This window comes from Haliotis asinina, chromosome 5, assembly GCF_037392515.1.
Source record: "Haliotis asinina isolate JCU_RB_2024 chromosome 5, JCU_Hal_asi_v2, whole genome shotgun sequence".
NCBI classification, from domain to species: Eukaryota; Metazoa; Mollusca; class Gastropoda; order Lepetellida; family Haliotidae; genus Haliotis; species Haliotis asinina.
In genome coordinates, this window is record NC_090284.1 from 21,475,597 (window position 1) to 21,489,035 (window position 13,439).

At 38.5% G+C, this 13,439-nt stretch overlaps 1 protein-coding gene across 1 annotated transcript in view; it reads right to left on the reverse strand.

Annotated features, from left to right (window-relative positions):
• LOC137283758 (neuropeptide FF receptor 2-like) overlaps positions 1-13,439 on the reverse strand; it is a 67,737-nt gene that overhangs the window by 29,396 nt on the left and 24,902 nt on the right. Inside the window, exon 2 of the mRNA XM_067815430.1 lies at positions 8,120-8,645. Within this exon, the coding sequence (XP_067671531.1) occupies positions 8,120-8,546 (427 nt within the window). The 5' untranslated portion in view covers positions 8,547-8,645. The remainder of the gene's footprint in view (positions 1-8,119; positions 8,646-13,439) is intronic.

Sequence of the window (13,439 nt, forward strand, 5' to 3'; positions counted from 1 at the left end):
CTTCGTTTCAGAAGCACAATTTTGTATCAATTCCATGATGTCATGGTGTTGATTAAAGGCTAAAAGGTGGAAGAAAAGCAGTGTAACGCTGGAAAAATGTAATGGATAAAGTAATAACAGGTCCTTCTTCCTGTAGTTATATTGACCTTGTCTATAACTATCACACGGAGGCGAACAGCGGTATTGGCAAATGTCTTGTAAAGTTTTGCCTCTTTCAATATTATTAACACAAAGTTTCCTTTATTATTCGGGCGATGAGATAGCATAGGGAATAAAGTGTTCGCTCATTACGCCGAAGACCTGGGTTCCATTCTCCACATGGATACAATGTGTAAGGCTCATTTCTGGTGTCCCTGTGATATTGCAGGAATTTCTAAAGCGTCGTAAAACTCAACTCACTCACTCACTTATTTATCACGCTCAGTGCGTGTGTGCAACCATGTTTCACTTTGAGGTTTCAAACATCGTTGCTACATCAGTTCATGTAAAATGAACCTAGCTGGTTGGGAAATATTATTAGTCTAATTTAAGTCGCCCCACATATAAAACTGGACATGTAACATGTAATTATGCTTGTAGGAACATATTGCTCATAAAATGCAAATCAAGCACCTTATTGTAAATATTTATATTTATTGTTTGTTGCATTTCATATTGCTTTGCAAACAGAGTAAAATAGATACTAAATGTTCAGTGAGTCGAGTTTACATATATGGTCGGCCGAGCGTTGTTTTTGTGCCCCAGTATGGACTATCTGAGTTCCATTAATTAAGCTTTTTAAAGACATGACAGGACAGATATCAAAGTCAAAGTACACATTGTAACTATCCAGGTTTCATTCTAAAAGCATGTTTTTACATTGTAGCAAATGTACGCATATGACATGGCCATAATCTGTACCATCGACTATGCTTGTGGATGTGAAATACGTTTTGCCGTTTCTATTTGCTAATGTCATTATACTTAAAATGTTCTTATTTAGGGACCTTTCGTATACTTACCTCAACCAAACATCTTTTTCAGCTGCCACAATGTATTTGTGATTTAAACCTGAACACATCCACCTGCATCATCAGTCATTATTTCATGGTTTTGAGTTCTCAAAGAAGTCCAAATGAATAATCATCTTATAATGAACCGCTATAACAAACAATACATAAGTTGTTACACATGAAAGTATCATGTCTTGCGACCATTACACTCATCCTGCAGACAGTGTAACGACCACACTCCGAGGCGAAATGATACATTTCAACGAGATGAGTTCGGGCAGAATATGCTCTGCTATAGTTCTGTATGAAAAGATTCCAATTTTAGATTTTACGCTCGATCGGAATGTGTTTGGTCACGGGTCACGTTGTCTTTCTCACGGGTCACGATGTCTTTCTCGGGGTTTTTGACAGAGGTTTAGATTATGAACAACTCAACGCGGAATACAGTTTTCATCAAGATTGGAACGATAGTTTCGGTTTAAGTGATATTCTATGGAAATGTACAAATCGAGACAATATTTAGTCATGCCATGATCGAGCGATCATCGTCTTTGTCTTTGTTTGTTACTACATGTATTTTTTGCTGTTAGTTTGCTTCTTTTATCTGCTTTGTGTCATGTTTTTCCATTGGACATTTTGTACATTGTAGTGGATACGAGGTCTGCCTTAGACCTACGACTTTCAGCATTTCAGTTTTCCAGGGAAAAGTATTTTCAAAAATGTATCTGATATATTCTGAATGTCAAAGGAAATAAGGATAAAAATGTTTACACAAATTCTCATTCTTAGTGTAGGCATGTTTGCTGAACCAAATCATTTAATGCATTACGTTATTTGTAATATGTTGACCGTACATAGACAGAGAGTCAGTTGGGTTTAATGATTTTAACAGCATTTCACTGGTATCATGAGGTGTGGATGGAAATGATGCATTTGTCAGACATTTACAACTTTTGTAACACCCACGAGCACGGTGTTGGAAAAAACTGCACAAAATGATCGGTGCCAACCGGGGATTCGAACCATCAACCCCAGACATGTGGAGTGACAGAAGCACAAGTCAACTACAGGCAAAGAAAACAGGGTCATCTGTACCACTTCATCTTTGAAGTTAGTAAAAGGCATAATATACGTGCATTTGTACTCATTTATATAAAAAGCGTACAAGCATTGACGGTATTCGTGGCTTTCATCAAAGCGGTAAATTTCTGATCTTCCGTATCTCCTCCCAAATCAAGTATACAGACATATATAACATGTACATATACAAGTAACTGAAACATTGTTCTAACAGCTTAAACCAATGCCATCGGGTCTATCTATGGAATGGTACTACTGCACGCAATGATATCGATGTTACAATGAAGTGATGTACAGCTGCGAAACCGTATATTCCTGATGCAAAGTTCCGATACGCCACATGCGATAAGATGAGATATTTTACGTTTTATACCACTGGATAGTGTGGCATCATCTCCGATTCACTATCTGACATTTTGTCTTCACCTTCCAGCAAGTGTTTAATCATGTTCCCGAGCATCATGTACACGTTCAATCTGCGCGCGTGGAATATGTGAACCACAAGGTTAAAGACAGCTTCACAAATGTGTTTTGAAGAGGGCATTATTAAATTTCCATTTTCAGTGAACTTTAAATGAGGAATGGTTGTCTCTATCAGTTTGTGTAGACATTTATCAAAGTTTAACGTTTTCAGCATTTCACAAATCAATAAATAAAAGATGTAGAAAAAAGCTGAAGACATATATGAAAATAATGCCAGTGTACTTCTAAGATTGAGTCGTATCAGTAAGCGCCACCCATCAACAAAGCAGACAGAGCGGCTACCATGTTTTAGTTTGCAACGGAAACCAGCAATTTTTAACAAGAGAGGTAATACTGTCATCTCACCAAACTATTTTGTTCCATCATATTTTTTGCATTTCCTTGATGACTACTGATGTCATATTGTCAAGAGTTTCAGGCCCTAATTATCCTTCCACAGTAATGTCTATTTTGTAAGTTTCTAATTATATCATTTACATCCATATATCATTCTAAAAGGTTTGCCCAGCTAAGTGAAACGTTTTGGAATGATACTTTTAACTTCAAAGAGGGCATGACATTGGCTTAGATGTTTTACAAGAATAATTGTGTGTTCTTGACCCACAAAGCAAGTTGACCTTCCCAGCTATGCTGTGTGGGATGTAAACTTATTAACCTATGAAAAGAAATGGCCATGCAGAGTGGATGATATTTTTAGATCTTGTGTCTTCAACGAATGTTCGCTGGGAAAAAATAAACGATCCCGATTATTTATCCGTGGCCTTACACAGTCCCTTCTTTTAATATGGTCACAGGTGTCAGTACTGACATTCGATACTTGGTGTAGGGAGCGTTCACATATCATTTACAAACTGTAGTCAGCAAAACGTTTTCTCAACACAGACACGCATTCGATCACAGCTTATGGTTGGCCTCTTTGATTCTGTAATTCATTTTATGATTAAGGTTTTGTTGATAGTAAGAGTAATATTTATGTAAAGTGAAATGCAATAATTATATGATGATTAAGTAATGTAATTGATATAGTAAGTGTAAAGTTGTATATCTGTTTGAAGAAACGATAATAATGATATCACGAATGATATCGGAAATTATCACCATACCTTACCGATACCATGAAACGTTACACAGTAAATACTGATATCAATGACCTGATATTATTGTACACATTAATTCGGATTTTGATATAAATTGTAGATTTATTAGTTACAACCACAATTTATTGCATTTATAAATTTAATTACCAGTATCATGAACTAAATGAACTCGCTACTGAATTTGTCATGCTATAATGCCATGGTCGTTAATCACAGTAGGTTTACCGCGTTGGTGTCATGGCAACAAGATTGCTTTCGAAACTCTGTCCTCCTGTATCGTGTCTTTGAATGAGTTTAGTTTTACGCCGCACTCAGCTATATCTCAGTTACCGGGTCGATCTGCTCAGTTGAGAAACGGTGCCATGTGTCAACCTGGCCTGAGCACCCGATCCCGTTAGTTGCCTCTTGCGACAAGCAAGAAATCTGATGGCCCGGAACTCAACCAATCTATTAATAATCCACATGCCATGACCTCCATTGCAGCAGCGACAGGTTTCAGTGATAGTGAAAATAACTGTTGCCCGGAACTCAACCAATCTATTAATAATCCACATGCCATGACCTCCATTGCAGCAGCGACAGGTTTCAGTGATAGTGAAAATAACTGTTGAAAAATGTGTTTTGAATTAACAGGGTTCTGTTATTTAGCGGTTGTACTTATGTACCAAATGAGAATAACTCTCCAAAACAATATCACATAGAAAGTACATTTTGACTGTATCTCTCATGAACCGACTAGACTGAATTTTCTGTACGCTTTGCTATGATGAGCTGCCAAATTATTGTTCATGGTGATAATACCAATGAGCAAAGTGCTTGGATAATGAGGTTATGTAGGGCAGTAACCCGTTTTACGAAATTTGCCAACCAGTACCAATACCAAAAACCCGTTTAGAGACTGATTTTTGTGAGTCAACAGATATCGTATGCTTTACTTAATTTTATTCTTTCGTAAGCAGTTTTCATTGTACTAGGACAACTGATAATGTTCCAGTGTCGAACGCATACAGTTGTAGGTCAATGATTTACTTAACATAAACATCAGTGAGTAGATTGATGTCTTTAATTTTGAATTATCGAATGTAATTACGTTGCTGATTATATAGTAATTCCTATTCTCGCCAATCAGAATCAAGCAGTCTATAGACTATGTTAGAACGGTCAATAAGTAAAACCTTGTGACTTCAACAAAAACTTCTGAACAACTGCTAAAAGAAGGTGGCCAGTTGATATGTAGCAGAAACAAACGAGAGCAGGGAACAGAAACATTTACAAATACTAGAGTAAAATCACCTGGGTGACTACATGCATTGATGTTTTAAATAACCTTTTACAACTTTTATAACTTTTTACACTTGGCATACGATACCCTCCGATCGCCCATTACGACAAGCATAGATTGATGAAGATCAGTTCAAAGCCGGATCTTCACGTGTATACCAAGGTAAAGGTAGCCATTGTGACATAACAAAATCATGTTATAGCAAACAGGTTTATTATGTCCTGGGTCCAGATTTTCGAAGCTCTCTTTGCGCTAAGAAAGTCGTAAGTGAAGGTCACTGTATGGCACTTACGACCATCTTAGAGATAAGAGAGCTTCGAAAATCTAGGCCCTGCCTATGAAATCGCAATGTTTATCATTGGTAATGGGTTCGTTATACCGGTTACATGCTGTCGGTGAGGAGAGAGTGCTTATGGTTCTAGCAATGTTCCAACGTATGGCTGCTAGGGGGAGACTTCACACATTACACCTACTTGGGGAATCAAACCCAGATTTTCGGGGTGGCAAGCGGAAGTAGTCCCCTTTCAGCAAATATGTGTTATGAACATGGACATTTGACATGTCGCATCCATCCATCCTGACGCAAGCAAGGTCGACGTAATCAGATATATTTTTTAGTTAACATATAAAGATTCGCGCATACATTAAACATTATACATCTGGGTTTCGTCATTGCTGTCTGATTAAGTAACATGTGTGTTAGCAATATCACAAGGACATCATGCCGATTGACAGAAGAGATGACTTGGTGTGAACAAGCTGAGGCTACCGTAACGCCTCCATTAAACACCAAAAACATATATCACTTCGGGATACCTTCAAGCCGTGACATAACTTAAATATTGCTTAAAATAGAGACAAGCCAAACTCACCCAGAAGTTGTAGAAAATAAACATTCGATCGTTACTTTAACAACATCTTACTTATTTCCGATGATTTCTAAAATAATCGATGGACGTCTTTCCATGTTTCAGTTAAGACAGTTTGATTTCTGACACTGGAGAAAAGTGAGTGAGATTGCCTTTAGGTCGCAGTGAACAGAATTTCACTCACTAAGAGCATGTGGCAGGGAGGCTCACAATTACGCATGTCATGATATCAATCGCTTTGGTAATGCATACAAGACCGATATGTTTTCATCTAAAAGGGATCATTCAAAGCGATTCCTGGATTCTGGGTCAAGATCACTTCACGCCCATGGAATGCAATTCTGCTCTACAAAATATGTTGCCTTTCTTCATCTGGAAGACTTGCCGTCCCAAATAACATATGTTACCAATTAAGCTTGGGGCCACGCAAGTAACAAGGCAAACATTTGATGCTCCTTTTTTCACTCTAAACTGAAAAAATGTTTCATGCTGAAATGTAACTGGAATCTGTACTGCTAATGACATGATAAAATAACTGTCGGATTTATTCTATATCCTTACGACCAAAGCGTCTTGTTACCTAACAAGAGTAGCAATTTTCGTGCATAAATTCATGTCAATCCCTTTGTTGTTCTTTAGTGTCATTCGGGAACAAAGGCATCAGTGATGAAAGTCTTTGATTGATTCGTGAAGTGCAAGTATTTTTATTGATGGATCATTACCATCAATGAATAATGATTTAATTCCGGAGACTTCAGTAATTTCCTGTTCGTGTAAGCGCCGCTCAAGTCAGCCACTAAAATAGCGGGATCTGGGTAGCAACTCCGCAAAAGAATCACCAAATTGCGAGGTGTTTCGTCTGGAATTGACACGAACGCTCACGTAAATTGTAGTGGTTTAGACAGTCAATCAAGTTCGACTATGGTCAAATAGACAGTAGGGCTAATGGAGCTATTTTCATGCAGGAATCTATATTTTTTCAATTGGGGATGCACTGTTTAGTTTTAGACGCCTGTAATTTGATAGACACTCGGTAGACCGGGCGATAACAACAGCAAACGGATTTTATTTTGTATTTCAACTCCATGGTAGCGAATCGGGATATCACATGAACCAAAATGAAGAGAATTTTGGATAGGGACATAACATTTTATAGGCATATATGCCAGTCTGAATTCCTTTTTACCTGCGTGATATATACAAACAATATATTTACCGTTACGTAGAACACTAAATACAAACGACAACAGATACAGAAAATTTCAAACATTACTCTGGCGGTTTTCACTTACACTGGAGCCAAAGTACAGAAAGTAGAAGTTGGCGGAACATTGACGAACCGTGTGATTTACCGAGGTCACGTATCCTTATTGCATCAAGGTTAACTGTTTTAATCTTCAAAACAAATAATTTGCGTGAAACATATTTTTCATAAAATTATTTGTAATTTACAAGGCCATTACACTGATGTGATGTTTAACAAAACACAGCTGAAACAGATGTGCAGCACTCAAATTCATTAATCATCGTAACTGAGTATGTCGTTGCTGGATTGCAGACAGCGTTAATGTGCTGATGGACCTAAGACGAGTTTGTCGACTGGAAGGGCGATGGAGTAAGTAGTCTTGTGGTTAAAGCGTTGGTTCGCGAAGGAAGACACAGGTTTAATCCGTTACATGGGCACAATGTGTGAAGCCCATTTGTGATGTCCTCCACAGTGATACTGCTGGAATAGTGCTAAAAACCGGCGTAAAACAAAAATCACTGACTCACTGAAAGTTAATCACTCGTCAAATAGATAGCGGTTCTTCAAAATTCATGAGCAGTTCTTGCTCAAATCGCATGCATGTAGTGAAGCTAAAATATGAACGCATCATCAGCACTTTGATTAAAAGTGAAAAGAAATTTTGACACTAAATCAGTTGATGATACCGCGTTAATCAAGTTCTTCATATTAACAATTCCACAGAGATTAATACTTGCATTAGTTATTATTTTTCACTGTTTTCAAGGTGTAATATATGATCATTTCATATTGTTTAATCAACAACACATTACAGGTACGACGAAACGAACGAACTCCAGGACAAGAAAACAAAGGTCAAAACTGCTTGCCAGACCAGTGATTGAGTTTGATCCAGACAATCCAGTGATCAACGGCATGAGCCGCGATCTGCGCAGATGGGATACAATATCATGTGTCAGCCCGTTCCCGTTCGAAGCCCAAGGGTTACAGAAGATCAGTTCTTACTGCTTGCCATACACAAGGAACCAAAGCAAACTAAAGTCCACAATAAAGAAATTATGTGGACTTACCTTGTGCAAACGTGTTGAATTTACAGAAGAAAGACCCCAGTACCCATCCATCTGTGAGGTCAGTAACGAGATGCACCCAGGAACACGACACCGCAACTAAAAGATCCGCAGCGGCCAAATTGACGATGTAGTAGTTTGTCGTCGTTTGCATCCGCTTGTTGCGTGCTACGACAAGGATGATAAGGACGTTGCCGACGATGGCAAACGCAATGACGGGGATATATGTGAGAGTCTTTAGGGCTATCTCCCAACTAGGCACTTGCTTAAACCCTAAAGGGTAGTCAAAAGCGTCAAAAGAATCTGCATCGTAAGCCACTTCAACTGAGTTGCTGTTGTTGAAGCTGGATGTGATGTTTGAATAGAGAACATTTTGCGTTGTACTTGATGTGGTAATGTCATCAATGAATACCGTTGTACTAATCTCCATGACTATCTCTGAAATTCCACGGCACGAATATAGAGATATCTTGGACCCAACAATCACAAATTCACTTTGGTGAAGGAGGTATTTCTACGCCATCTTTACCTGAAAAATACAAAACATTGTGATAAAGAATTCAAACAAATAAACTTATATCACATTATCTTTGAGAAAAATACCATATGAAATATGAAGTAACGCTTTTGTGACAATTCATAGTAATGTGTATAAACATGCAAACGTAAACTGAAATCACCTGTCCTGAAAAAAACTAAACTATAATGTGTCCTGTGTCATCAAAACATCACTTCTCCATTCGTGTGTTGATACTTCAGATTCAGATAATTACAATAAATCCTTATACAAATTAAACTACATAATAGTAACAAAGAAAGAAAAATACAATTAATGCTGCTACACATTCTGAAGCATTATGAAGGCAGCTTTGCAACTAATATCATGTTGGCTGTCAATATTAGATAACACTTTGACCTCCTACCTCGAAAATTGAGTCGCTTTGTGCTTTTTCGTAGAAAGAATCTCCAAAATATTCACGTGATTACAAGACAGATTGAAACAAATAGACATTTCGTAGGATAAAGTTGATCATGAGAATATGCATATGCTGACTACATATGAATGGCTTCATCATTCATTTATTGTATTCTTTAGTTTAACAGTTCGGATACGAAACCAGTAGCTGCATGAGACCTGGTCGAACTTGTTGCCATGGAAACATAATTCGGGAAAAAAATCATGATGGCAAAAGGCAGCTCCGCTGATTAGCAATGCATAATCCAGATATGTGGACATATATATAACATCCAAACATATACATGTGTACTGTGTCCATGTTACACAGGTCACTTTTAATGATACCAAACCTAATGAGGTATGCGTCTTTTCAATAAGGTATTGTTGATTAATTAACTAGACAGGTGTGTTAAGATGACTTACTAATGGGTTCAGGTGCGTTTGCGTTTGAGTATGAACTAAACTGTTAGTTGCAGGTATATGACACCGGTCTCAGGTGTAGATTGATGGACATAACGCGATGAGATCCTGATCACAGTTGCTACTGAAACGTCGTTTGAGAACAAATGAGGTATCAACCCTCATGTCTTCATTAACAGTACTTAACAGGTGAGTTCTGGGAAAAGTCATCATCACATTTCATTAACACAACGGTAAATGGACAGTTAGGCTAATTTATATCAATGTCGAAGGACATGAAATATGTTCAGAGCCTGATAACTTTCTAGAGATGGATCGTGATTTCTGATATTTTGACATAACTTCAATACTATGAGCTATGTTTCCATGGATCTAATTGCCAGTCTTCAACCTGTTGTTATCTTGTATGTTTGGAGTGTATTTTCTTTCCTTTACCAAGATCATTGAAACGACAAGGCCCTTTTCGTTCTTTGGATGGGTGAACGAAAATATGGTTTCACTCCGGTCTTAACAATATTCCAGCAATACCACGATGGGAACACCAGAAATCGACTTCGCACATTGTTCCTATGAGGGAATGGGACCTAAGACTCCTGCTTGGCGAACAGACGCTTTGGACGAATTTTTTGGCCAAGCTTATTGATTCTGCTTGTAATACAGTTCTGATATACTTCATTCATTTATAGTCATTTATGAACAATGACGCTGAGTCTGCAACACATGGAACACATGGGGAGTTTGTTGAACAGAGTATGAATGAAGGCTACATTGAGTCAGGGTGCAGCTGTCAATACCTTCAGACTAGCACTGTTGAAGACAGTATGAATGAAGCCTACATGGGTCAGAATGCAGCTGTCAATACCTTCAGATTAGCACTGTTGAAGACAGTATAAATGAAGCCTACATGGGTCAGAATGCAGCTGTCAATACCTGCAGACTAGCACTGTTGAAGATAGTATGAATGAAGCCTACATGAGTCAGGGTGCAGCTGTCAATACCTTCAGACTAGCGCTGTTGAAGACAGTATGAATGAAGCCTGCATGGGTCAGAATGCAGCTGTCAATACCTTCAGACTAGCGCTGTTGAAGATAGTATGAATGAAGCCTACATGAGTCAGGGTGCAGCTGGCAATACCTTCAGACTAGCACTGTTGAAGACTGTATGAATGAAGTCTACATGAGTCAGGGTGCAGCTGTCAATACTTTCAGACTAGCACTGTTGAAGATAGTATGAATGAAGCCTACACGAGTCATGGTGCAGCTGTCGATACCTTCAGACTAGCAGACTAAGAAACGGCTACTAATAAACCAAACATGTTAAACATTAACCTCATTCAGAGCATCTCAGGTCAACCGGAGCAACTGGTCGGAAACCAGGCTCTATGATATCGAGCTCTAATGGTAAATCAAACTGCTACATCACTTCATCAGGTTCTCGGAGTGCTCGCTAAGGAACAGAAATTCCATCTTCTACATGTAGCTAATCTCCATGTTTGACACCCACATGCTGTACCACCCCTTGAACATACTAGGAGCATACGTCAATGATATATTGAACGTGCTACGTGACATGTAACATGTTTCACCTTGCACTTCCTAGATAGACGTGGCAGCGTCTGGCGATGTGAATATTCACTTTAGGTTATTATCAACAGCGCCATCGTGACACATTTTAGTGTCAGTTGGTTATTGAGTTGAGTGGCATCACATTTGACTGAGTGACTCTCACACTATATTGTGCAAGGAAGGAGCACATTCCGTTTGTGAGGCGGGTGTCTTTCAGGATAAATAGTCAGTGCCAACCTCAAGCGGTGCCACATCCACAGACGGCGTCCATTAAACACGCCCAGCGTCAACGAGAGTCATCGCCATATGCCAGCGACCATCATCGCTGAATTTGGCAAGGCACTGCAAGAGGACAGACTCTCTGAAATCGTTGGTCGGGCGATTATATGTTTGGCAAATCAAAGCGGTATTACTCTGCTGGTTCAACTTGTGTGCAGTTTCCTATCCCGCCCTTTTCGTTTCTCAATCTCGTCGCATCTGTTGTCATACTTCTGTTGCCGATTCCCAACTGATTCTCAAAACCACGCTTCTTATAAAAAGTATCATCTGTGAAAATTGGGGGATTTTCTGATGTGTTCTGGTTTTACACCGGGTTTAGCTATGTCCCAGCGATGTCACACGGGGGACACCAGAAATGAGCTTCACACATTGTACCCATGTGGAATTCGAACCCGGATCTTCGACGTGATATACGCAACACAACCGAACTGAAACTAGAAGTGAGTGTTGCACAGCATTTCATGAAGTCTGCTCGCTCTTATGTTCTGTGTACATAAGAGAAGGAATTGGAATCCCACATAGCATATGTCACAATGGTTAAATAGGATCTGACGTCAGACTTAATAGTAATACAACAAAATAGACAAATCATCAACGTGTAAAGTAAAAGATATCAAAAGATCTATAATAACTACCATTAAAACTTGAGATATTAACACAAAAAAATCATGCAATTGACAAATGTTCATTTCCTTTTCAAGCTATCTAAAAACATTTGCCCGCCTACACACATTCGTTGCTCGATAACTTGAGTTGCATGCAAATCCAGACCGTCACCGTCTGGAAAGATATTCTTCACAGGGAACCTTTCATCACAGAGCAGCATTAACTAACAAAAGACAACAGGTTACAGCCATACCAATCAGTCACATAAAAACAATATCTTATTAAGCTAATAATTAAGTCCGCGAATTCAAGATGTCCTATTTGGAAATATGATATGTCTTCTCCATTTAGTGGAACAAGCGCTGCTTATGACAAGCTAATATTAACGTCTCGCTGGTTGAAGTGAATTCAAAAAGACACCATTAGCGTTTTATCTCTTTTCAGATCCCAGTCTCGGGAGATCAAAGATGACGGCATTGTATTCTCACAGAGGTACTGTCGATTGTGGTGCGCGTGGTGCCTCCCTAAGGTCAACTCTCCAAGTAGAATCTACGAGTAATGACAAACATACGGTGGAGAATGTTACTCTTGAGACTTGTCATACAGAGGCACACACAAAAAAGGTTAAATCAACTTTCTCCCCATAAAGGCCTCCAGCAAGAAAACATGTAATCGATCAGTATAAAGCGACTGGCGTTCTGAGGAGAGCCTTCATTGCGTCAGTTCCTCCTTGACTCTTACCACGATAGGCAAGAGGATTAGAAAACAACAAAATGAACGCTTTGTCTGCACTGCAGAATGTTTTCAGGAGAACTCTTTATTCAGAGTATTTAAATATCATTCAATCCCATTAGACTGTAGAGCAGATTAAATGAAGCGTATATCACATGTTGAAGGTGAGCTTACATAACATAGGATCGCAGCATACAGAGAACTAAAAGATCAAAGTTGATGATTATTACCATCATTGTCGTTTTAGCTACAATAATCATTGCTATTTTATTGTAGCATCTTGTACTGTCACTCTGTCTTGGACTGATATTTTGTAGTGAAGCCTTAATATTGATTTGTGAATTTTTGTTAGAATAATTAATACATTTTATATATATTAGCATATATTTAAAGCACATTTCTTTGCTGTCTGTTGGCTTCACATCCAATTATTTTACTGAATCTCAGTTAAACTGTTGTAGGTTCAGGATGTGAACCTATATGTAACAATATGAATATCTAATGTAAGCTGAGCTAAGTTACTACAGGCGTTTTTGAGCCTGGAATCTAATATGACACCTATAGACAAGTCTCGTATTCCAAATGATCATTTAAACTATAAGACTGGGCAATCGCATGGCTCTCTCATCTCACATTTCATCAAAACACAAAATATGAGCAGAATGAAAATAATAATAATGAGCATCGGACCTTGTCCCTTTTGATAAAGCTAATGAATTTGTTTGTATCATGCCATCGGTTCCCAATTGCGCAGATCAATTCT